Source organism: Gastrolobium bilobum, unplaced genomic scaffold, assembly GCF_033153095.1.
Source record: "Gastrolobium bilobum isolate Gb01-03AN ecotype WA unplaced genomic scaffold, APGP_CSIRO_Gbil_v1 utg1479, whole genome shotgun sequence".
In the NCBI taxonomy this organism is placed as follows: Eukaryota; Viridiplantae; Streptophyta; class Magnoliopsida; order Fabales; family Fabaceae; genus Gastrolobium; species Gastrolobium bilobum.
In genome coordinates, this window is record NW_026896211.1 from 52,356 (window position 1) to 79,384 (window position 27,029).

Sequence of the window (27,029 nt, forward strand, 5' to 3'; positions counted from 1 at the left end):
ACCAAGAAAGACTCTAAATAAAACAAATAAAAAGGATATAAAATTAGATGGCCGTATAGAAGAATTGATTTTGACAAAATACAATAGCTTCCTTTGATTCATTTAACCGAACCCGGCTAAGGACTTCTTGTTGTTATACTAGATGATGACAACCATTGCACAAGAAGTAGATTCTTTAGCAAATTTTTTTCTCAATGCTTCTTAGTTGCTCTTGGAAATTTCCATCAATTTTAATTATGAGAAGTTTTCTGCATCTTATATGAAAGAAATTAAGGCTTACCGATAACTATACTTCTCTTATGTTCGAGTTCATAAAGCAAGGCAATTGCTGCAGAGTCAAATGAACTCTTCTTGTCAGCTCTAGGATCTCCAGTACACTCAATGATGCATGAATTGGGTATCTGCAAGATGATTTTAGATACAAAACTGTTGAAACCACTTCTTTTGCTTGAGCCTTCACCAAATTCAATTGGAGTTCTGTTGTTGTTTTTGTGGGGGAGGAGAGAAAATAATTAGAATGAACTGAATGAAATAATAATATTTTTCTTAAAACCGTAACAGATTACAATTTGAGAAGACAAGTAATAGAGTATAAAGCTTAGTGTAATGGGATCACCTGGATTTAGTTTCTATGCATCTGAATTTTGGCATTGGCCACTGTAATATCTTACATATTCTAAAAAGTGATGTTCGAGGTCCTCCTTTCTTCAAGTCGATTGATTCAATAACTACAGAGATGTTGTTTAATGTTAGAATATTAGGATTACTATTGTATTAGTAGTCTTATCAGGAGTTCTTGGCTCAGGAGAACAGTTGTTATATGCTTTTGCTTGAAGTAGTTGCATGTCTTGGAAGGCTGTATGCCCGCAGCCCAATGTTTTTTGCCTCACCTCACAGCCTCAAGAGCACAGTTACCCTCACAGGAACAAGACAAAACAGACCTAAACTGATTGGAACAGAGCGAAAATGGCCCTGATCATTTGTTGCCATGATCTTTTGGGATATTGGGTGCTTTCAATTTTCTCACTAGCAAGCATCGGTAAGCGTTAAGAGAATGAAGATGAGATGAAATATAATTTGCACCATACTAGTTGTCTAAAGCCAAATCCTAACATCTTTCTTGTATGTAATCAATTCATATATAAAATTTGGCATGCTTCTGTTTTCCAGACAAATTTGAGGACTTCAAAGTTTTTGCTTTTGAGTTTTTGATTGGGGGTGTGGAGAAAAGAAAAGAAAATTATTAAACATGCAGAAGTTTAATTGCATCTTATCGGAAGATTAGACGTGCATGACAAACTTCATTTCATCCGTGGATTATAATTAAGTACCAAAGCTAATCATGATCAACACAAGTGAATATAAAGAGCAAACCTGTGGGGATGGAACTGATACTGCAGGTTTTATTAGAAAGATTGTTGACTGGGAAAGAATCTTCAGTTGACTCTGCTGGGCAATCACTTTCAGTAATCTTTTGCTTTCCGTTGTTAGGAGAATCTTCATCAGTTAATTGGTTACATATTTTGACTCCTATGTCCAGTGAAGATGAAATGCCAACATCACCGAAATCATGTTTTCTCCTCTTGGAAGTGCATTTGGAGTATAAAATATCCTTCTTCTGTTGCATTTCAAGTATCACAACATTTTCATTTGCAAAAGGATGAGAATAAAGAGCTCAATCTGAAATTGGCATGTTATTATGCTACCCATACATGACTGCACTATTTGCTGCTATCAATTACCACCAAAGGATTGGGTGTTTGTATTCATTAAGAAATCCAATTCATTTAACAATTTGTCAAACGGATTCTTGTATAAAAATTATTATTGATTATAATTTGTTAGGATTATTGTTGTAAATAATAATATTTATTTATTTATTTGTTGTATTGGGCTTAGTCTATTAGGTCATGTAATCTCTTTAAATAGAGAACCCTTTCTACACTTTACATACAATTCAATAATATATTTCATTACCCTTTTTCAAGTTGGTATCAAAGCTTTCGATTCTGAGGGCTCTGCTTTCGCAAATTACCGTCTTTAAAAACCAAACCCTATTCGCCTCTCGCCGCCACAAAGCCGCCGTCGGAAAAAAATTTCCGGGGACCTTTTGGACCGTGAGGACCCCTGTTTCACTCCGTTTTCTTAGATCTATCATTCTACGGAGGTTTCTTTTTCATCAGACGACCAGAACAGCTAAAAAAAAAAAATGCGATACTGTTCATCGCGCACTGTTCACGTGGTGCTGTTCATCGGATACTGTTCACAAAAAAATAAAACATTTCCTGCTTGGTTTTGTCTCTGATCTGCCGTCGTTTGGGTGTACGTTGTGTGTTTTTGGTGCTGTTTCTCACTCTTTCTTATCACTATGGCCGATTTAGAAGATGGTTCGATTATTACGCACTCTCCACATGTCTCTCCATATGTGAATATTCAACAAAGGGAGTTGGATCAACTTAAACCCGCTATTGATAATATGTGTAAGCCATCTGACCGTTCTTTGATCTTGTCTGGTAAGAACACACGTTCTACATCTCTTCTTGCTTCTTGCACTGATTTTAAAACCTCATGGATTTTGGATTCTGGTGCAACTGATCATATGACTTGTCGTACTGAGTTTTTTCTTTCTTATCATCCTATTGTTGGTAGTCATACTATATCCATAGCTGATGGATCCCATAAATCAGTTATTGGTTCTGGTAACATTCAAATTCAACCTTCCTTGTTTCTTAAAAATATTCTTTATGTTCCTCAACTTTCTACTAATCTTATCTCCACTCAAAAACTTACAACTGATTTGAATTGTTCTATCACATTTTTCTCTTCTCATTGTGTTCTTCAGGATCTTACCACGAAGAAGACAATTGGAGTTGCTAATGAGCAGGATGGGTTGTATTATCTCCTTCCAGAACATGCTATAAATGATAGCAAAAATCAGTTATTAATGACACATCATCCTTCTACTGCAGAGTCTATGATTTGGCTCCATCACAAGTGTCTGGGGCATCCACCATTCAATCTATTGAAGTCAATGTTTCCTTCTCTTTTTCTAAATCAGTCAGTTGAGACCTTCCATTGCGATGTTTGTGAATTTCCAAAACACCATCGAGTGTCATTTCCTTCTAGCACTATCAAAAGCAGTGAACCTTTTTCTCTTATCTATTCTGATGTTTGTGGCCCTTCTAAAATGCATAGTGTTTCAGGTGCAAGGTGGTTTATTTCTTTTATTGACGATTATCCTCGGGTAACATGGATATTCTTGATGAAAGACAAGTCTGAAGTACCAGAGATATTTATTCGATTTCATCACATGGTTGAGACTCAGTTTGGTAAGTGTATTAAAAGATTAAGATCTGATAATGGTACTGAGTACGTCAACCAACGCCTGTCGCAATTCATTTCAAATAGAGGTATGATTCATGAGCTCACATGTGTTGATACCCCTCAAGAAAAAATCGTCACCTCCTTGAAGTTACTAGAGCACTACTTCTCCAGACATCTGTTCCTAGTTCTTATTGGGAAGAAGCCGTGTTAGCTGCAACCTTTTTGATCAACCGCTTACCTTCACGGGTCCTTAACAACACCCGTCCTATTCATTCCATGACTTCCTTCTTTCCTTCTGTTCCCATTTTGCAGAGCCTTCCACCAAGAGTGTTTGGATATGTTGCCTTTGTCCATGTTCATAAACAACATCGCAGTAAGTTGGATCCTAGGACTCCTAAGTGTGTCTTCCTTGGTTATGCCCCTGATAAAAAAGGGTACAAGTGTTATCATCCACAAGGTCGAAATTTTTTTGTTTCTATGGATGTCACCTTTCAAGAATCTGAGTCTTATTTCCTGGGTCTTCATCTTCAAGGGGAGAACAGTTCATCAGAAGACTCATCCCCTTCTTTCTTTGAGTCTGGATCGTCCTTGTCTACTCCTACACCTCTTCCTAGTGTGTCTGCTCCTAGTGTGTCAGAACCTTCAAATACACCTAAGATACGAAAGATTTTGACACCTGAATTGGTATATCAGAGGAGGAAACAACCCATACTGTCTCACCAGCAACCTCAATCGTCTGAACCACTGGTAAGTCCTGAATCTCCTGTTTCTGATTCTAATATTATTGCCTCTCATGATTTTCCTATTTCTTCTGATACCTCTGATGACTTACCCATTGCTTCTGCTTCTGATGACTTACCTATTGTCCTAAGAAAAGGAAAAATATCTTGTACTTAATACCTTATCTCCCATTTTGTTTCTTCTACTAATCTTTTTGTGCAGCATAAAAGCTTTGTTTCAGCACTAGATTCTATTTCAATCCCAAAATCAGTACATGAAGCATTGAAAGATGAGAATTGGGTTCAAGCCATGCAAGAGGATATGAATGCGTTGGAGAAAAATAAAACATGGGAGGTTATTGATAGACGTAATAGAAAGAAAGCAGTAGAGTGCAAATGGGTTTATGCCCTAAAGTATAATTCTGATGGCACTCTTGAGAGATATAAGGCTCGGTTAGTCGCCAAAGGTTACAGTCAGACCTATGGCATTGATTATGAAGAAACCTTTGCTCCAGTTGCGAAGATGAATACGGTGAGAGTCTTGTTATCCCTTGCTGCCCATTACAATTGGGATATAAATCAATTTGATGTGAAGAATGCTTTCCATAATGGTGAGTTAGAAGAAGAAGTTTACATGGAAATCCCGCCTGGTTTTGATTCTGTGGACGGAGAAAATAAAGTTTGTAGATTAAGAAAAGCCTTGTATGGATTGAAGCAGTCACCTCGTGCCTGGTTTGGGAGGTTTACTAAGGTTATGATAACCTTAGGATACAAACAGAGTCAAAGAGATCACACTCTTTTCTTTAAGCACTCCCAAGATGGGAAGCTCACTGTGCTCCTTGTATATGTTGATGATATTATTATAACAGGTGATGATTTTGTGGAGAGACATATTCTGCAAACACGACTAGCCTCTGAGTTTGAAGTTAAAGACCTTGGGAAACTGAGATATTTCCTAGGGATAGAGGTAGCTCATTCAAACAAAGGAATTTTTATTAGTCAGAGGAAATATGTTCTTGATCTTCTCAAAGAAGCAGGAAAGCTTGAGTGTAAACCTTCGAATACTCCTATTGAGCAGAATCACAAGATAGGTTATGAAGAGGAGAGTCCTCCAGTTGATAAAGGACAATATCAACGGCTAGTTGGGAAACTGATATATCTGGCTCATACCAGACCAGACCTAGCTTATGCTGTTAGTGTTGCCAGTCAGTTTATGCATGATCCAAAGGAGAAACACATGCAGGCAGTGGAGAAAATTCTTCAGTATCTTAAAGCCACTCCTGGTAAAGGACTATTATTCCGGCGTGATGGCGATCTCTCTTTAGAAGTTTACACCGATGTTGATTATGCTGGATCTGTGACTGACCGTCGTTCTACCACTGGTTATTGTATATTTCTTTGTGGTAACTTAGTGACGTGGAGAAGTAAGAAACAAGATATAGTTTCCAGATCAAGTGCAGAGGCTGAATTTCGAGCTATGGCTCAAGGCATTTGTGAGTTATTATGGCTGAAAATTGTACTTGATGATCTCAAAATAAAATGTGAGGGACCTATGAAGCTGCTATGCGATAACAAGTCCGCTATTTGTATAGCTCATAATCCAGTTCAACATGATCGAACTAAACATATTGATGTCGACCGCCATTTCATCAAAGAGAAACTTGATAGCGGGTTGATTACCACTCCATACATTCCCACTAGGCGTCAATTAGCTGATGTATTGACAAAGGTATAATAGCCCTAACCTAATTAATTAGCAAATTACATGTAATTAAATAATTAAACATGTTTTAGTGAGTAAAATTAAGTGTAAGGCTTAATTAAATGAATTTGAGTCACTTTGGAGTTAAAAAGTGTACTCAGTGAAAATTAAGAGTATAAATGGGTACTGGCGAAAGTGCCCAAAATATAAAAACAAAAATAGTAATATTCCTAGAATAATATTCCAGACTTTTGGGTAAAGTTTGGTAATTGATGGAGTTGAATAGATAGACGAACCAATACCCGCTTAAAGTTACTTAACCTATGTTAAGTGACTAAGACACCAAGAAGAGCCCCATTTCCCCCATTTTCCCGTCGAGCAAACAGAGGGAGGAAAGAAGAAGAAGAAAGGGAGAGAGAAGAAGAGAGAGAGGAGGGAGCAAATCCCAACCGTTTTGAGTGATTCAAAAGCCTAAACCACTCTAAATCTTCCCCTCTTTCATAATCCTAGCTTAGTTTTGAGTGGGGAGCATTGTGGAGAGAGATATTGCCTCTCAAAAATTCGGCCCTTTGTGAGATTTTGGGGTTTTGGGAATTTCTACCTCCATGGGAGCTTGAGGAACGCTCCTTGCTTGGTTGGGCAACCATTGGTGGTAAGATTCTACCCCTTGAACCTCATAATTCCTTGAAATTGCATGAGTTAGGGTTTATGAATAGTGTTTTAGGGTTTTTGATGAAATGTTGTTAAATTAGCTATGTTCTAGGAAGAATGGAGCTTAGAGCATGTTGTGAAAAATGCTAGGAACGACATTTAATCGGTGAATATGAGCTTAGATAGCTAAATGAGTATATTTGAAAAATGGCAAGAATATGATGCTTGATATTGGACTTGCTTGCAATTGTACTCAATGGTTTGGTTGGTTGTTGATTATGCCTTGGTGTTGTCTAGGATTGAGGCAATTGGACCAACCTCGAGAGACCAACCATTGGAGCATGCTATGGAGCTTGATTAGCTTCATTGGATAGGTAAGTTCATGCTTATGTTTGGTATGAATTGTATAGCTTGGTTGATAGCTATGAGATGTTATTGGATGCAATATGTGTTAATTGCATTAAACCTTGTGTAGGTTTTGTTTGAGAAGTGGAGTATTGTAATTGACTGACTGTAGAATCCGTGGGTGGTGAACAAAGGTCGAATTGAAGCTTGAGGTAAGCCTTCGGACCTTGGGTGTAATTCCCTTGACTGTTCCACCAAGCCCTGAAAGGGTAGAGGTTGTGATTGTGTATATAAATGCAATAAAATAGTGTAATGCTTTGTTATACGTATGTGTATGCATTTGGTGTGGCATAGGATGGTGTTTCCCTATGTTGGTATGTTGCATGACGATGCGTAAATCATACTTGGTAGTTAGCTGGCCAGTGGGACTATTTGCATCTGAGTTTCCTTAGGACAGCTTGAGAGCTCGAGGGATTTCTCCTGGAGATGTTATTGCTCTTTGCATAGATATGTATTTACTGCATTATTATTTTGTTATTGCTATTACACTGATATGGAAGTGTGGGGTGGAGAGATGCTCCAAGGACCCCTGGTTTACTAGATATATTCGTATATCTCACCCCGTGTTGTGGGGACCCCCTTTCAGGTAAGGATGTTGCAGGAGCCTCTGGTGGCAAGTGGCCATATCTGGATTAGCATATGCATGAAGTGTTGCATTTTTTTGAGATTATACATGTTGTTTTGTAGCTCACATGTATAGAATTGTAATTATAGGCAATGATAGATTTATGATTTGTATATTGGAATGGACTTGGCCTATGCTCATGCCTTTGGTCATCTCTTTTGTTGATGGGAGCCAAGGGAATGATCATACTGTTTTGTAAGCTAAGTTCCATGATTTGTAATGAATATGTACTGTAAATGATGCCTACTTGAAATTCAATATATGCATGTTTTTTATGTAGAGTTATTGAATTGGTTGGGCTGAGAATCAATTCGGTACCTTTTGTTTAAATTGGGAAACGTTGAGAAAACAAAGGTTATGCTGCCCAAATTCTAGCTAAATCTCATGAGGAGAGGTTGGATAAGTGTTAGGATTAAGTGTTGAGGCATGAACAATTGGGGTTTGGAATGGGGGTGCATCTTCCCCTAGTCTTGGACTTGAAAAATGGGAGATTGTGAAATTTCCTGGAAGCGCGCTAAAGAGCCCTGGAGCGCGCTTTAGCGCCCTGCTGCCCCTGTGAGAGCCAATGCTCTCTGTCTCCTCGCGCTGGAGCGCCCAAAGGGGGGCTTAAGCGCCCAGGATTGCGCGTTTGAGCGCCCTGGTTTGCCCTCAAGCGCCCTTCGCTGCAGAAAGATGGGAGGCTTACTGTCTCCGCGGGTTTTAGCGCCCAGAGTGGGGCTTAAGCGCCCAGGGTTGCGCGCTTGAGCGCCCTGGTTCGCGCTTGAGCGCCCTTAGCTACTGAAGGAGGAGATGCTTCTGTCTCTGCGCGCTAAAACGTCCCAATGGGAGCTTAAGCGCCCAGGATACCGCGCTTGAGCGTCCTGGTGCGCGCTTAAGCGCCCATTTACACAGAAAGACCTGATGCTCTCTGTCTCCGTGCGCTTAAGCGCCCAGATGGAGGCTTTAGTGCCCGATAACGCGCGCTTGAGCGCCCTGTAGCGCGCTGAACCGCGCGGGGCCTGTGACCAAAACACACTTTTGTTGCTCTAATTTGTCATAACGCGAGCTACAGTGCTCCAAATGAGACGCGGTTCGAAGCCACGCGTAGCTAATGATTAGAAGAATACAATTAATAACCTTTGGTCTAAGGATATATGAGTATGATGTTAAGCTTAATACATTTTATTCCGCAATGTATTACGGTTATGATCACGCACTTGGTTATCTTAAGTTCGGCATGTTTTAAAGAGAAAAATTTAACCGGATTTTAATTGAACCATATGATTGTAACTGCGCTTAATATCATAATGCGATGTTAACAAACCGGTTCTAGAACGGGGTGTTACAAAAGGGACTTCCTTCAGACATATTTCAAGAGCTTACTAGGGGTGTGCATGACAACCATTCTATTCCCTAGTACTGTTTCTGAAAAGAAACAATTCTTTTCTATTTCTGTGCCTTGGAACAATTTCTGAGAAAAAAAAATGTGTTTGATAAAATGTTCTATTTTTATTCCGAAAATGAGAATTTTGTTTGATAACACAACAAATAATATAATAAAAATAATTCCTATTAAATATAAAAAAATTTGGATCATCACTTTCCTTTCCATATGGTGTGGTTTTGGTGGCGGCGGCGGTACAGTAGTGATGGTGGCAGTGACGTGGTGAAGATAGTGGTGGTGGTTGTGACGGCAATGGCTGCGACGATAGCGGGGTAATGGTGGCGGCGGCGGAGGTAGTGGTGGGGATGGTGGTGGTGGAGGTGACGGCAGTGGCTGCGACAATGGTGGTGGGTATGGTGGTTGGTGGTGACAACAATGGTAGCAGTGGCATAGTGGTCGTGGTGGTGACAGTGGTTGCGGCGGTGGCAGTGGTGGTAGTGACAGTAGTGGTGGTGGTAGTGGCGGGGGTGGTGTAATGGTGGCGATGGTGGTGGTGACGGTAATGACTGTGACGATGGCTGCGGCAATGGTAGTGGTGGTTGGTGACAGTTGTGGTGATGGTAGTGGTGGCGTCGTGGTAGTGGTAGTGGCGTGTGATGGCGATGGTGGCGATGACGGTGATAGTGGCGGTGATAGTGGCAGTGGCGGTGGCAGCGATGGTAGTTGTGGTGGTGGCAGTGACATGGTGAAGATAGTGGTGGTGGTTGTGACGACAGTGCCTGCGACGATGGCGGTGGTAATGGTGGTGGTGCCGGCGGCGGCAATAGTGGTGGGGATGGTGGTGGTGGAGGTGACGGCAGTGGCTGCGACAATGGTGGTGGGTATGGTGGTTGGTGGTGACAACAATGGTAGCAGTGGCATGGTGGTGGTGGTGGTGACCGTGGTTGCGGCGGTGACGGTGGTGGTAGGTGATAGTGGTGGTGGTGATGGTGGCAGTGGTGGTGGTGATGACGATGGCGTGGTGATGGTAGTGACGGGGGTTGTGTAATGGTGGCGGTGGTGGTGGTGGTGGTTACGGTAATGGCTGTGACGATGGTGGTGGTTGTTGGTGGCGGCGGCGGCGGTGACATTAGTGGCTGCGGAAATGGTAATGGTGGTTGGTGACAGTGGTGGTGATGGTAGTGGTGGCGATAGGGTGGAGGTAGTAGCGTGTGATGGCGATTGTGGCGATGACAGCTGTGCTTGCGATGATGGTGGTGGTGGTGGTGGATGGCGGTAGTGGTGATGGTGGTCGTGACAGTGACGGTGATAGTGGTAGTGACAGCGGTGGTAGTTGTGGTGGTGGTGACGATGGCATGGTGGTAGTGATGGGTGGAGGTGGTGGTAATGGTGGCAGTGGCATCGTGGTGGTGAGAGGTGGTGACGACGGCACTAGTGGTACGATGGCGGCGGCGACGATGGTGGTGGCAGTCGTGTCGGGATGGTGGTGGTGGTGGTGATGATGGTAAAGGAAGAGAGTGATTGAGAGAGATAAGTGTTTCTCATTTTGTGCCCGGGAACAAAAAAACAGAAATTTTCTGATTCTTTTTTCTGATCCCCAGTACAAAAAATAAACCGGTTCATCCCGGGAACAAAAAAATAAACCGATTTTACCAAACGAGTTTCCTATCTATATCTGTTCCCGGGAACAGAAATTAAGAAAGAATTGATTCCGAGAAAGTTGTCATGCACACCCTAGCAAGCTGGGAATAATAAATATCTATTCGTCATTGTTGTATTCCCATTAGGTCATGTAATCTCTTTAAATAGATAACCCTTTGTACAGTTTACATACAATTCAATAATATATTTCATTACCCTTTTTCAAAGTATTATCAATAGGGAATCACACTCAAAAGTGGGTCTAGAGGACATGAGTGGAAAATTGATGGTGTTTAGGTGACAAACTGGGTGCCAATCTAGACGAGGGGCAGAAGGACAGACACTATTTTAGGATTCTGACAGGAACTGTTTTAAGGTTTAGATGTTACGCCAAAACGAATCATCTCGCGTATCATGTAGAAGAGGGATTTAGGCATTGCTTGAGGGAATCCTCAGCAAAACATTATATTTATACATGATTGACAATCTCTAATATTAAGAAAATAAGGAAACTAGGAATTTGGGAAATTGAAAATAAAAATAAAAATTATACAAATCAAATCCTAATTATTTATCCCTAAAAAGGAGATATATTCGTAAAAATTAGATTTATTCATAAATAGGAGATACTTTCCAACAAAATATAATATAGTCATTTTAAGGTATACCAACAAACCTCAAGTTCCTCTAACAAACAACGTGCTGCTTCTCCTTTTGCTCTTTTTCTGCTTCTTTCACTCCCTTTACCTATCAATAGGAAATCTTCCAGCTGCAATCCAAGTTCAACATGATGCATTTCTCCCTCTTTTGTGGATTTCTCTTTTATAAAGTAGCCAAGACAATCACACAATTCATTTAGTTTACGAATGGAGGGAAGTTCAAGATTATCAGGGGTCACAATTGGAGACAATAATGGTTCAAAGGTTCTCCACACTTCCTCAATATCAAGCTCGGTATCAATAAGCATAGCCCCTGCAATGCTTTCTACCATGTCCCCAAGAGCCTGAGCAAGAAAATGGATGATAAGAATTTTATAATCAGGTAATAGTACCACAGTATACTAACTTAAACTATGTGGTTGTATAGCTAGCACAAGTGTAAGCTGTTTTCTGTGTAGTAAACAAATATATTATTATAAGAGGGTGTTCCTAGAATACATCCACAAATTTTATATTTACTTGTTTGTGTCAGTAGAAGCAGCAATTTAATTGAGAATTAACCTTTGGAGCTTTTATTCTTAATTTGGAGCTGTTTTCAGTTTCAATCATTGAACTCATGAACTCTGTTACTTGACTTTGAAGAAACCCAGAGCAGTGCTGAAGATGTGGCTGAAGATTCCTTCTTACACAACATTGTGCGAAGTTTTCATTGCTAACAGCATCCGAACGCAGATCAGACAACCTGCCAGGATCAATATCGGGGTAGCTCCGATAAAGATGCCGTGTAATTAGCAGGCCTAACACTGAATCGCCTAGAAATTCAAGCCTCTGTCCATCAATTTGCAAGGCAAGGCCAAAAGGAGGAAAATATTAGTTGGAATCTGGAAGGTCTTATTGGACATATACCATTATTTTATTTTATATTAGAATCATTGGGACAGATAGACAAGCAAAACCAAAATTTTACCGCACATTCTCAATTACTTTTAGCAGTAATCTTTCTTATTTGATGGATGGCTAAAACATGTTGAAAAATAAGGGGGAGAGAGGGACGGCGGATAATATTTGATTATGTCAATTATATATATAATCTTCATGAAATTTTTGAAACAGATACCTGGTAACAATAACAAATTCCCACTTCCAATTCTTGCTGAGATGGATGTGTTATGGCCTCCTGTAACAGGCCCTTAGTAGAAAATTCATACCCAAGCTTTAATTCTAAGGCTTTAACATCATCAGCTTTTGGGACAAAGGACCTTATTGATGCCCTGGTGATGGCTTTATGTACCAATTGGGGATCAAGCCCAACATCAATACCCAGCCACTGCATTACATGAAGTGCAGCAGTATGCCCACCCCGTACATAATAAACTCCTATGAGGGCCTCAACACAATCAGCTATGGTTTTTGAACACATCCATCTATGGCCTCTGTCACAGCACTTTCCAACCTTAACTGTTGGCTCATCAGTTTGGAATCTTTTATCCAAAGGCACTTGAAATGTATCCACATCACATCCACAAGGAACAGGGTGTATACAATGCTGCCCTGGAGCTACCCAACGACGTGGTTCAAATGCACTGTCACGTATATATCCCTGTTAAAACATTGTAACTCAACTCAAAAATCAATTAAAACCTTCAATAGTTAAACACATTTGGATGAATTTGTGCGGCATGGCAAAGGCTTGTGCACTACCCGTGCTTATTTACAAAAAAAAAACTATTCTCTGAATTCGAATCTGTGACCTTTCAGTCACAAAAGAGCATTTTCACCACTGCTCTAGGTTCACCCTTTTATTGTATAAACAGCAGTACTGAATAACTGGAATGAAAAGAACAGATTTGGGATATATTTTCTTCTACGTGCACCACAAGTGTCCCGTTATATAAATAAAAATAAAATCATGAAAATGATGACTTGAATTTAATAATATGGAATTGTAATATTGAATTGTATAAAATCTGTACAAGAGCTCTCTATATAAAGAGTACTGAAAAATCTAATGGGCTAAGCCCAAAATACACTTCTAGAGTATTCTAGCTATTACAAATAAATAGATAAAATACTAATTCTAATATTTACAACACTCCCCCTCAAGCTGAGGAATAGATATTAATCATTCCTAGTTTGCTAGTAAGCACTTGAAACCTAACTTAAAGATTTTATATATCTCAACACCCCCCTTCACATGAGAGCCCATCGGGCTTGAAGAGTGGACAATGCACAGGCTCACCTACCTGTGCGAACAAAGAAATTCCACTTGAAAGAAAGTGGGCGGCGGCGAGGATCGAACCCGGTACACCAAGGCTCTGATACCATGTAAAGAACCAATTCAACCCAAAAGCTTAAGCTGTTGGTTGAGGTTTTTTAATGGTTTTATATATCTGTTGTAAATATTAGTTATTTACTTAATTATTATTATTTGTTGTATTGGGCCAAGCCCATTAGGTCAAGAATTAGGTCTTTTATTCTCTATAAATAGAGACCTCTTTGTACAGAATATTTACACAATTAATAATATCAGTATACCCTTTTTCAAGTTGGTATCAGAGCTCTCGATCTGAGGGCTCTGCTTCCGCGCTTATTTGCCTTTACAGCAAAAACCATGATCTATTTGCCTCTTGCAGCCATCAGCCGCCACTGGAAAAAATTTTCCGGGGACCTTTTGGACTAAGAGGACTACTGTTCACTGTTATTTTCTTCGATTACAAGCCGTAAACATCGATTACACACTGTTGTTTTCAGCCGCAAACACCTCCAAACAGATCTGTCATCGCGTCTGACCTCTTTCCAGTGACTTTTTCAACCGCGACCACCCACAGACAGGTGCGCGCTCGCCGGACGACCACAGTGCAAAATGTTCAGCCGGAGAAGACAGCCCACGCGCTCTCACGCGCCACTCAAACTCCAGCGCGTGAAGCCCACGCGCAGCCACTTCCACCGGCGCATGGAGGCGCGTGCAGCCTTATTTTGGTCGGGACCACTGCCGTTCTGATCGTCTCTTCATCCTCTTTCTGGATCTGTGCTTTCCCCTGTGTTCGGACGTCGTTTGGTATTTTTTCCGTATTTTTTGGCTTCTTGGTGCTATTCTTTGACTAGTTTTTTGCAGTATGGCCTCCGACACTGAATCAACCCTTGCAAACACAACTACAAATTCTTCTACACAGTCTGTGGTGACCCCTCTTGGTCACAATGATCTTCCTGCTCTTCATCAGAATTATCGTCTGAATGGAAAGAATTATTTACAATGGTCCCAGGTTGTTCGTACCAGTCTCAAAGGACGCCGTAAAGTTGCTCATATTGAAGGACCTGTTCCTGCCAAAATAGTTCCAACATTTGCTGATTCGGATGATGAAGACTCACTTATTATGACGTGGCTATGGAACTCATGACTCCTGAGGTTAGTCAACATTGCATGTTTTTACCTACTGCTCTTGAGATCTGGAACATTCTTAAGCAGACCTGTTCAATGAAGCAAGATGCTGCCACTTGTTATGATCTGAGGAATCGGATTTTTTCTACCAAGCAAGGCTCTCTCTCTATAACAGAATATTATGGTATTATGAATAAGTTATGGACTGAGCTTGATCAGTACAAGAATTTGAAGATGGAATGTAGCAAGGATGCAGCCACTCTGACCACCTCCATTGAACGCCATAGGATCTATGATTTTCTTTGTGGTCTCAACTCAGAATATGACCCTATTCGAGTTCAAATTCTTGGTAAGAAAAAATTACCGTCTTTTTCTGAAGTTTTTCACATTGTCAGGGGTGAAGAAAGTCGCAGGGCTATCATGATGGATACCAAAATGTCCGAAGGGTCTATTATGCTCTCATCTAAAGTTACTACTCTAACTCCTTCTGATTCTAAACCCACTGATGGGTCTGCTATGATTTCAACAAAAAGGGATGGTTCTTCTCAAAGAAATTCCTTTACAAAATTTTTTGATGGTGCATCTTCTAGACCTAAGAAAGATGATTGTTGGTGTTCTTATTGTAAAAGAACGGGTCATATCAAGGATCTATGCTTTCGCCTCTATGGAAAGCAAACGGTCTTAGAAAAGATGGCAAGGATGCGTGTTCAAGCGCATTTTACTTCCTCTGAAATAGCTCCTGCACCTAATGAGACCCAACCTGCATTCCGTCAAGATGAGTTAGAACGGCTCCGAACCATCCTTGACTCTCTGAGTAAGCCATCTGATACTAATGCTTTGGCTATGACTGGTATGAGCTCCAAAACTTATTCTTTTCTTTCTTCTTGTACTGATTTTAAACATTCTTGGATTGTTGATTCTGGTGCTACTGATCATATGGCTTGTTGTGCTGACCCATTTACTTCTTATCATCCTACCATTGGAACTCATACAATAGCCGTAGCTGATGGCTCACATACATTAGTTGCGGGTTCTGGTAACATAAACTTACAGCAGTTCTTACATATTAAAGATGTTCTTCATGTTCCTAAACTCTCCACAAATCTTCTTTCTATTCATAAAATTACAAAATATTTGAATTGTGTTGTAACCTTCTTCCCTACTCATTGTGTTTTTCAGGATCTCGCCATGGGGAAGACGATTGGTAGTGCTAAAGAGCAAGGTGGGCTGTACTATCTGGTGTCACAATCTCCCGCCAATAAAGTAACGGATCACATCTTGTTGTCTCATGGTCAATCAACTGCTGATTCTTTGATTTGGCTTCATCATAAGCGCTTGGGACATCCTCCATTTAGTTTACTCAAGTCTTTATTTCCGTCATTGTTTTTGTCTAAGTCTGTTGAGTCTTTTCATTGTGATGTTTGTGAGTTTGCTAAGCATCATCGTGTTTCTTTTCCTTCTAGTATTACTAAAAGTGTTGAACCTTTTGATCTTATTCATTCTGATGTTTGGGGTCCTTCTAAGATCTCTCATTCTTCTGGAAATAAATGGTTTGTTTCTTTTATTGATGATTGCACTCGTGTAACTTGGGTTTACTTAATGTGTGAAAAGTCTGAGGTACCACAACTATTTTTTCAATTTTATAAAATGGTTGAGACCCAATTTGGTAAGAAAACCAAGCGACTTGTAACATCCCGAGCGCTGACGAGGGCGGGGAGTGATCGCCGGTGCAAAGAGGCACGGACAAGGAGCGTCTCCTGACAGGCTTCCAGCTGGGGGTTACATGCATGAATGAATCGAATCGATATCCGAAAGAGATGGATTCCAAAGGCTGTGCAGGTATAAGACTGCACAGATTGGGATAGCTTATAAGAATTAATTGGTACTACCTATGCTAACAAGATGCATCTTCTTTTCGGTAGCCCGGAACGGAAGAACTCCACAGTTAAGCGTGCTTGACTTGGAGCAATTCAGGGATGAGTGACCTCCTGGGAAGTTTTCTCAGGAAGTGTGCGAGTGAGGAAAAAGCACATTGAAAAGTCTCGTGTTAGTATGTGGGGATAGTCATTGATTCTTGAAGTGGCAGAGCGTTACAAGTGGAATCAGAGCAAGGCCTCTCATCCAGTACGGTGTGGTTCGAGGACGAACCAGGCGGAAGCTGGTGGGCATGTAACATCCCGAGCGCTGACGAGGGCAGGGAGTGATCGCCGGTGCAAAGAGGCACGGACAAGGAGCGGCTCCTGACAGGCTTCCAGCGGGGGGTTACATGCATGAATGAATCGAATCGACACCCGAAAGAGATGGATTCCAAAGGCTGTGCAGGTATAAGACTGCACAGTTTGAGATAGCTTATAAGAATTAATTGGTACTACCTATGCTAACAAGAAGCATCTTCTTTTCGGTAGCCCAGAACGGAAAAACTCCACAGTTAAGCGTGCTTGACTTGGAGCAATTCTGGGATGGGTAGCCTTCTGGGAAGTTTTCCCGGGAAGTGTGCAAGTGAGGAAAAAGCACACTGAAAAGTATCGTTGTTAGTATGTGGGGATAGTCATTGATTCTTGAAGCGGCCGGACATTACATTTTGTAGACTGTTATTTCCATTTTCTTGCCATTTGTGAAGATCTAGTGTATTTCATACTGATTCTGTTTGAAGTCAATAGAAATTGATATCAGTTGCAGTATTTGAATTCCTTATTTCTTCTCTTATCTACCTGATACCTAACAGAATAAAAGAGGGGGGGGGGGGGGGAAATGTGTGTGAAGGAGCATATGTACAAGGTTGATATTTGTTTTTTTCATATAAAAGAATGAATCAGATTATATACAATAGGTCAGGTGACTTGTTAAGTGATTATGATGTCTATTCTTTCTCTTTGCTACCCGATTCTATTAAGGAGTATCAGGACATGAACTCTGATGGAGGATGCCTTGATGAGACAAGTATTCATCAAGGATAGAATTGAAATACTCTTTACCATTGTCTGTCCAAAGAATTTTTATGGAGGTGCCTAATTGGTTTTGAACCATAGCATGAAATTTTTTGAAAACGTGGACAATATCAGACTTGTAGAGTGACTGGTCCCCTTACTTTGTTGTTGGCGCTTTGTAGGAAGAGAGGACAACTTTAACAATGGCTGGACTTTGAGTTTTCCGGTGATGTGCTACCGGTTTGATGGTGGTTATGGTGGCTGAGCTTTCTCACTGATACAATGTATCAATTCAGAAAAAACCATTTTTTCATATTTCAACACATGGAAATTTCAAAATGGTAATTTAATTAAAGGATGCAGGCCAAAATAAAACTTTTCTGTCAAAGGACATAATCCTGATATATAGGTATACACATGGACATGGTATGTGACACATGCAAAAACCAATATTTCAAATCCATAGTTCTTATGTCAAGTGGAACTGCAATAAGCTCTGAGGATATATCACCTCAAAATGCATTGATGACAAAAATGGAGGACATCCAAAACAATTCGACTCAGTCATGGCATAGATGTCAAGTACCTGTAATTTGCGATCTGTTCCAAATCTATGCAGCGCTGAATTGGAAGTAAGACATGAACGCCATTCAGATAATTGCCCTTCATGTTTCTCGGGATATCTAAGGAAAAGGTGGCAGCTCACTGCATACTTCAGAACAGAATCTCCAAGCAATTCCAAACGCTCCATTGAGAAGCTTTCAGAACATTTCATTGTTGTAAGTGCTTCAAGAATCTAATCATATAATATTGAGGTTAGATTGATTTCGTAATATGATAAAAATTCATTATGAGTAATGAAAATAAAGAGTTCATTTCAACCCAATAATTAAACACACCAATGAACTTGGTATCTGAAAGCTGCAAGTGTTAAAATCAATCTCCTTTCTTAGCTGGCTTGCTAACATCAAGGATTCTAAGTGGTACATTAATGATGGCAGTAAGTAAAATGACTTCAGAACTTCTATTGGGACATCAATCCTTACTAAAACCTCAGGTGGCATATAAACATGAACTTGTGCTTTTTCCTGAACTGGGGCTGCACACTCAAAAACAAAAGCATTGAAAAATCTAAATCTGGCAAAGAATTTAGGATTTAATTCAATACTGAAACATTTGCATAAAGTTTCTTATGCCTTAAGATATTCATATGGATTGTCAATCATTCATAGTCAAGACTCTTGTGTCAGATTAACGTCATCATCATGAATCACATTTTAACTTGATATAATGCCTTCTAACTCAAACAAATTTTGAAATACTTCAGTGGAAATAAATTACCTAAAAATTTAAAATGGAAAGAGAAAAAAAATGAAAATATGCTTTGTCAAATTTGATGTGGAATATGATATTGATTGATGGCTATACATTGTTTTCCATATACACAAAATAAAAAATATTTTATCAACTTTATGAAATTGGTTTTTATTCTATTAATCTGTATCATATTCGACAAATATTTATAGGGAAGAATAGAAGATTATTAAAAAATATGAATATGACAAACCGTCTCCAGTGAATTTTACTAGAAGATTATGTGGTTTATGACTTTGTTTTAACCGTAGCAAAGGCTGTCCTGGATACATCAGCACAATCCCATACCTGAATTGCAAGCATGTTACTAGCAAACTGAACTAGCAAATGCAGAGCAAAACTATGTGAGAGCTATATATAAACCACAATATTGGGTCAGAAAATACCAACTTTTTGTTGAAGTATTCAATGTAGGTACGATAATCTGATGATACGGACACATCGGCCCCATTGTAGCTGAAAGGACACTCTGCAGAGGTATCCGTTACAACCTCAACAACAGAGTACAACCTTCCAGTGTGAATAGCCAACACCACAACATCTTTGATATCATTTACGTCAAGCAAACAATTAGCACAGTGGACTGTACTTGAGGTCTTCTGTTCTACATCAGATGAGTCACTCCAATTTGATAACTTTTGTTTGTAACAATTCTCAGAACTCAATGTGAATTTTCCTTTCAAAAACTTTACCACTGGCACACAAGAGCTCACTCCTCTCCAGTTTACTCTCCAGGCTTCATCTTTACTATTCAATTCCTCGAGTGGCAAAAGAAAATACATTTTCAATGGGCTCCATAGCTCACTTGTTTGATGCTGAAGTAAAAATTCTCTTTTTGTTCCAGCTTCTTCTGACCCAACAAAGAGTCTTCCAAATAAACCATTAAAGAAAAATTCCTGAAAGCACTTAGCTTGCATCATCTGATAAGAAAAATGTACACAATGAAGACTGCATAAGGAGTGATTCCCAGGAGATAAATTACAACCAAATTCAGAAACTCTCAGTATACCTGTTCTGAATCCAAATACAGTTTCCCACATGAAGAAACACAAGACTTAACTGTCTTTGAGATCAAGTAAAGATCTGCCTCAGTATTTCCTACATCATCATCAACTTTTGATCCAATCAGAAGAACAAATCCAGAATAAATCTCCTCAGGGATGTTACAACAGAAATCGAATTTATAGGCATGAAAAGTGGCCCCGTTTTGACTTGGGCTCCAAGTTCCAGATAATGCATGAATGCAGACTGTCCCATGTAATTCCTTTCTTTTGGTTGTTCCTGCAGTAAACAAAAAGGTGATTCAAATAAAGCAATTAATTATATGAATGATTCAAGGTGAAACTACTAAAAAGTTACTATTAACTAATTTGATAGCATTGATAACTGAATATAAAACACAGGAAAATGGGAAGAACTCTTGCAATATGGTAGAACATTTATCAACTAAAATGCTGCCAAACAGAGCAAGAAGTTATCAACTAAGTACACAAAATAGTTTGGCCTTGAGATGATTATTTCTGGCTCCATGAAAAGCTTCATAGTAAAGCTCAATAATGCATGCTATTAACTTGTAGCTATTCAAATACTAAGGACTTGAATCTTCTATGCAATTTATCAAGATAAAAAGGAGACTTAAATATTTAGGAGATGATGGGAAAGACACTTAAATCACAAAGCTTTTGATTTGTTTATCCCATTACACCAGCACTAGAACTTTATTTATACAGGGTCTTGACCAGAAAATGACACTTATATCCTTTACATGGGAAGCACAGTCTATAAGAAATCCTTGTAATATTTTCCTAAATACTTATACTCTATAACAATATTATTATCTCAATGAAATTACTCAAGACTCCAAGTATCAAACCAAACTATTTGATAAATGGTTTCTCTGTAAAAGGACAGTCATCAAACATTGAAGCCATACGAAAAGGAATTCGAGAAATAGAATGCTATTTCCATCTTGTCTCTATACTAAAATTTGATTGAAATAAATGTAACTAGTAAGTTATCAAAACGAACTGTATTTGCTAACATCAATCATTTAAAAATTTTACATTGCTATGCGTAAATTTGTGTACATTAATACCTTCACCGGATGGTGACTTTTTCCAATTCAAGCTCATATTACTTTCTAATGGCTCTTCTGAAAAGGGCAGAAGATGATCATTAAGAGCACCCATCTGATGCAACTTCTTACATGCCTCCAAGCATACAAGCTGCTTTGACAAATGAGAATTTCTACTCACAGGACCAATTAATGTTTGAAAAGCTGCAGCTGGAGGCAAAGTTAATTTACATTCATAATGCCCACCAGAATTTGAGAGATGGAATATTGGCTTGGGAAAATAGTACCTAGTTCAATTGGACAGAAAATAAAATAAATTATCATAATCAGAAAACGCTGAACATCAAAAGTAACACATATTATGTCACTAAAAAGGTTCAAGTATTCGTACTTATCATGAGGCAGCGTTTCACAGTATCTATGGATGAGACTGACACTAGAATCTGCAGTAACACATGCGCCAGTAGCATCAACATAATATGCATGTATCTCCTCAGTCTTATAATATGCCAAAGTAAATGCCTCATGTTCTCTGTTTTTCGCTGTATTTGTCATTGAATATTCACTCCTAATAATTTCAAACAATTGATCCCTTTGCTTCACATTTTCCCTGTAGAGCTTCAAAATTTAGAAACTTTACTTTTTTTCATAAAAAAATAGATTTATTGAGACTGTTAGACATAGTATTGTATTTTATTATTATTGTTTTATTATTCTAGAAGGTTATTTGGGCTTAACCCATTAGATCATTTAACCTCTTTAAATAGAGGACTCTTGTACAGTTTTACATACAATTGAATACAATACATTCATACTTTCAAGTTGGTGCCAGAGCTTGTGTTCTGGGAAACCTTGCTTCCGTAGAAAAACCTTATCTTGTTGTGCATCATACCGGCAACCCTCTTTTCACACCTAACCCTTTAGTTAGTCATCAATTGCTTGTCCTCAATCTCGGATAGTCAGAAAAACCATCGTCAACCTCCGGTCATTGCCAGAAACCACCATCCGCCACTGTTCACCACCGCCGGAGCATTTTTCAGGTGAGTATTCCGGCCAACAACCACGCGACCAGGAGAGGCTCAAGGAGGCGACCTCGTCTGTGCAAGTCGCGTGGTCATTGAAGCAGCCACGCGCCGCCATGTGCCGGTGGAAGCATTTGGCGGCTGAGCCACTTTTTCGGCGCGTGAGCCACCATCCAACCACCGTTCTGGGCCGGACCACCACCGTCTTGCTAGCCTTCTCATCCTCTTTCCAGATCTGGTCTCCGTTCATTGCGGGCCACATCCGTTAGGAAGATATCAGCAAAAAACTGGCTGTTTGGACATCTTTTTGCAACATTTTTGCGTGATTTCTTGCTTCCTTGCAGTTCGTTGCTATTTTTTGGTCATCTCTTTTATTTTTGTGATGGAGAGCTCAAGTAATGTGCACAAAAACACTACCGGCATCATCTCCAGTACTACCCTATCCATTACAACGATGAAACTGACCAGATCTGTTACTTACAAGACTTGGTCTACCTCCGTTAAGATCTGGTTTACTGGTCAGGGACACGGTAAACATCTCACAACCAAATATGCTGAAATTCCAAAGGATCTGATTTATATATAGGAAAAGATTGATGCTCAACTGCTGAGTATCCTTTGGCAATCCATTGATCCGGCAGTTATAGACATTGTCATCCCCTTTGAGACCTACTATGACGAATGGGAGGAAGCCAAAAACCTCTACACCAATGATATTCAACAGCTTTATTCCATTGTTTCTTAGATAATGGAATTGCGCAAATCACCAGAGGCTCGAATGGAGACTTATATTGGTAAGATTTGTTCTTTGTTTTAGGAATTCTTAGCTATGTTACCTCATGCTGCAGATGCCTCTGCATACAAGACGCAGGTGGAGCGCTTCTTTACGGTCGTAACCCTTTCCGACCTTTCATAGGAGTTAGAAAGTGTTTGTGAGAATATTCTAACCAGTGCTGAGACTCCTAGCCTGTCACAGTGTGATAGTTCAACTTTCCAACTAGTTTGCGGTAACGACCAGAGTCTGCCAATGGCTCCCCCTGTCCGGGTAATAGCATAACATTGGAATCCAAAGGTGTATCAATGGGTTTACATCAACATACCATTCTCATCTAGAATATCTAGTGCATACTTCCTCTGATAAATGAAAATGCCCTGCCTAGACTGTGCCACTTCAATTCCTAAGAAATATCGAAGTCTGCCAAGATCTTTGGTCTGCAACTGATTGAATAAGTACTTCTTTAATTGATCAATCTCGACTTGATCGCCGCTAGTAATAATGATGTCATCAATATAGACTAGGAGATAGATGCACTGGCCAGAAGAGTTATGTCATCAACCAACAACTGACTTCCTGGGAGGAGCAAGAACAAGATCCCATACACCATTGGAGTGAAGTGCTGCCAATTCATCAATCATCGCCTGGCGCCAACCCGGATGAGATAATGGTTCACATGTGGTCTTAGGAATGGAAACAGACGAAATACTACAAACAAAAGTAAAATGCTGTGAAGAAAGTTTATCATAACTCAAGAAACTGTAAAAAGGATGAGGGTTGTGAGTGGATCGAATACGTTTGCGAAGGGAAATTGGAGTAACCTCTGATGGAGGATCTGGAGGGGAAGAGTCGACAGGAGAAGGCAATGAGTCAGCAAGGGTTAAGTCTGCAGGAGGCGCAGTCTGACGATGCTGATAGGTGAGAAAAGTGCGGTCCTCAGGGATGGAGGCAAGGGGTTGCTCCTCTGGGATAGAGTCACCTGCAGCTGGTAAAGACAAGTCGAGAAAAGAAACAGGAAGAACCTGATTAACTTGTAATATCTGAGTTGGGATAAAATGAAAATGTTGTTGATCAAGAAAAGTGACATCAGCGGAAACAATATAACGCTTAAGGTCAGGAGAGTAGCAAAGATACCCTTTTTGAAAACGAGTATATCCAAAGAAAATTCATTTGAAGGCTTTGGATGTTAATTTGTCTTTTCTTGGAGTGAGATCATGAACAAAGCAAGTATATCCAAATACATATGGAGGTAGAGGATAAGAATGTGCTCCTGGAAATAATGCACTATGTGGAACTTCAATATTTAGCACATGAAAGGGCATGAGATTGATGAGGAAACAAGAGATGATAATAACATCTGCCCAAAAATGGAGTGGAACATTCATATGAATTAGAAGGGTACATGCAGTTTCAACCATATGTCTATTTTTACGTTCGGTCATTCCATTTTGTTGTGGAGTGTGCGGACAGGTAGTCTGGTGTAACGTTCCATGTTTCTCCAAAAAATTAGAAAATTCAAGAGACACATACTCTTTTGCATTATCACTGCACAATATTTGAATAGAAGCACTAAATTGAGTATTTATGTTAGCACAAAATTTTTGATAAATTGAAAATAATTCAGAACGATTTCTCATTAAATAAACCCAAGTACAACGAGAGAAATCATCAATAAAGGTTACAAAATACTGAAAACCCAAAACAAAGAAAGTTCGACTTAGATCCCAAATATCAGAATGAATAAATAGAAAACGAAGCATCAACTCTTTTATTAACTCTATTTGCAAAGGAAGAGCGAGTGTGCTTTCCTTACTGACAAGACTGACAGTTTAAAGACTTAAGACTGGACAAAAAAGGAATCATATGTTGAAGCTTGGAAAGACTTGGATGACCCAGACGGATGTGGATTAGTTCAGGAGACTCCGTGAGAGAGCACGCCATTGGAGAAGGTGGTGCAGTCAGATAGTAAAGACCTCGTGACTCATTGCCCGCTCCAATCATCTTCCCCGTACCCGGATCCTGCATAGAAAAAGAATGTTTAGAGAAGGTAACAGTGCATGAAAGAGAATGAATCATCTGGCTAACATAGATTAAACTGAAGGGAATGCCAGGTATATAATAAACAGATGTCAAAGTCAAAAAGGGAGTTGGGTTGGCTTGTCCAATTCCACAAGCAGGGGCCTTAGTGCCATTAGCAAAAGTAACATAAGGTAGATTACTATAATAAGAAAGTGAAGTAAATAGATCCTTATTACCACAAAGGAGATTAGTAGCACCTAAGTCTATGATCCAGGGTCCAAGAGATGATTGAGAAAAACAAGCAACATGATTACCAGTGTCTTGAGTGGAGAGGCTGGGAAGAAACCTTCTTGAGAAATGCCTTATAGTCGGCACTCGAAAAAGTTACTGATCCAGAAGAAGGTGGTGTAGCATCAGTATGAGCAAAGTTGGCAGTTGGTGGCTTTAAGAGAGGGTACTTCCTATAGCAACGTTCTTCAAAATGTCCAAGGTTCTGAAAAAATTGCAACGAGGCCTCTGTCCGCAGCCACCCTATCCACGACCACGTCCTTGACCGCGTCCACTGTTCCAATTGGAATCATTGCCACGAGAAACAAACGCAGTTGAATCGGTGGCTGGCACATGTATGAGTGCTACTAATTTATCCTTGAGATTCAGACCGAACATCTCTTTTTCAATTAGTGTGGCAAGTCAATCCCTTGACTCTCCTTGTGACTCTCATTGGGATGCAGTTATCAAGATTCTTCGATATATCAAAAGAGCAACAGGAAGAGGTTTATTATACACTAATAAAGGGAATGCAGAGGTGTCTAGCTATTCAGATGCTGACTGGGCAGGTTCTCCTTCAAATAGACAATCCACCTCGGATTATTATTATGTTCTCCTCGGAGGAAATTTGATCTCTTGGAAGAGTAAGAAGCAAACTGTAGTCGCCAGGTCAAGTACAGAGGCAGAATATCGGGCAATGAAAAATGCAACTCGTAAGCTCATCTGGCTAAAACAATTGCTTAAGGAATTACATCTTTGTGAACACGGATCATGAAACTCATTTGTGACAATCAAGCCGCATTGCACATATCCTCTAGTCTTTCATGAGAGGACCAAACATATAGAAATTGACTGTCACTTTGTTGGAGAGAAGATTTAGTCAGGAGAGATCGAGACAGCATTTGTCAATTCCAATGATAAACTTGCAGATGTTTTCACCGAGGCTCTTAGAGGTCCCCGAATAGATCATATATGTAACAAGCTGGGAGCTTATGATATATACGCACCAGGTTGAAGGGGAGTGTTAGAAATAGTATTGTATTTTATTATTATTATTTTATTATTCTAGAAGGTTATTTGGGCTTAACCCATTAGGTCATTTAACCTCTTTAAATAGAGGGCTTTTGTACAGTTTTACATACAATTGAATACAATATATTCATACTTTCAAGTGAGACAAAGAGAAAAAATCACAAAGAGAAAGAAGGATAAAGAATCATCCTAAACAAAAGAAGAAGAAAAACAGAAAACAACCGAGAAAATCAATGAAAAAAAATCTTCCCAATCCCTCAACATATGTATGAGTGATTAAAAAGGTCATGTGCTTTATGTTAAATAGACGCCAAATGCCTAATCTTATTCCAAATAAAGTGATGTTCGACCTCGTTAAAAATTGGAGAGTTCGGCTCCAACAAAATACACCAAATTGTAGCGTAGATTTCATAGTGCAACAAAAAATTGGCCTCTTTACTTCTGTAAAGAACCAATTTGATGAAATATAAGACTGAAATGTATTTTTCATATATTGATTGACACCCAAAGGGATCTTTATATACAAATTACAAGGTAGTTAAGGAGTTTAAGTAATAAATAAAATACACAGTAACCGAAGAGGCATCACACTACTCAAAGGGACAAGTAGCTAGAAACTCTAGAATATTCTACACTCCCCCTCAAGTTGGGAGATATATATTGATCATCCCCAACTTGCTAATTAAATCCTCAAAGATGGGTTTGTGTAATCCTTTGGTGAGAATGTCGGTTGTTTGCTCCTTGGTAGGTATATATGACAAACATACACTACCCTCCTCCAATTTTTCTTTGATAAAATGACGATCAACCTCCACATGTTTGGTTCTGTCATGATGTACAGGATTTTGAGCAATACTGACTGCAGCCTTATTATCACAATAGAGTCTCACAGGTAGAGAATAAGATATCTTTAATTCTCCAAGGAGCCTTCTTAACCAGATTCCTTCACAAATGCCATGGGCTAGCGCCCGAAATTCTGCTTTTGCACTGCTTCTGGCAACAACAGTTTGTTTCTTACTTCTCCAGGTCACAAGATTTCCCCAGACATAGGTACAATATCCTGAAGTGGAT

At 39.6% G+C, this 27,029-nt stretch overlaps 2 protein-coding genes across 6 annotated transcripts in view; both read right to left on the reverse strand.

Moving 5' to 3' along the window:
* Positions 1-18,751, reverse strand: LOC133298262 (endoribonuclease Dicer homolog 3-like). Of its 2 annotated transcripts, XM_061497526.1 has the most exons (8): positions 18,295-18,751; positions 17,982-18,191; positions 12,207-12,689; positions 11,651-11,917; positions 11,107-11,433; positions 1,375-1,618; positions 617-728; positions 1-477 (listed from the first exon to the last, which is right to left on the reverse strand). In XM_061497526.1, the coding sequence occupies exons 1-8, from the start codon at positions 18,457-18,459 to the stop codon at positions 270-272; spliced, it is 2,016 nt and encodes a 671-aa protein (XP_061353510.1). In that variant the 5' UTR covers positions 18,460-18,751; the 3' UTR covers positions 1-269. The 2 variants fall into 2 exon arrangements, with proteins under 2 accessions (XP_061353510.1, XP_061353511.1); XM_061497527.1 differs by lacking the exon at positions 617-728.
* Positions 18,483-27,029, reverse strand: part of LOC133298263 (endoribonuclease Dicer homolog 3a-like) — an 18,587-nt gene continuing 10,040 nt past the window's right edge. Inside the window, exons 14-18 of one of the 4 annotated variants that reach the window (XR_009749764.1) lie at positions 21,235-21,286; positions 20,865-21,130; positions 19,779-20,050; positions 19,058-19,689; positions 18,483-18,494 (exon numbers count right to left, since the gene is read on the reverse strand). Coding sequence is in view for 1 of the 4 variants with exons in the window: in XM_061497528.1 (XP_061353512.1) it covers positions 24,638-24,659 (22 nt within the window). In the remaining 3 variants the exon portion in view is untranslated. Of the gene's footprint in view, positions 18,495-18,909; positions 19,690-19,778; positions 20,051-20,864; positions 21,131-21,234; positions 21,287-24,321; positions 24,660-27,029 lie in introns of those variants that run through there. The other 3 variants (XR_009749765.1, XR_009749763.1, XM_061497528.1) reach the window with 3 other exon arrangements.

Coding starts and splice junctions, on each gene's coding strand:
- LOC133298262 (XM_061497526.1), bottom strand. CDS start 18,459: ATGCCACCTGAGGTTTTAGTAAGGATTGATGTCCCAATAGAAGTTCTG. Junction 18,192..18,294: donor TTCAGATACCAAGTTCATTG/GTGTGTTTAATT, acceptor TTATATGATTAG/ATTCTTGAAGCACTTACAAC. Junction 11,918..12,206: donor GAATTTGTTATTGTTACCAG/GTATCTGTTTCA, acceptor ATTGATGGACAG/AGGCTTGAATTTCTAGGCGA.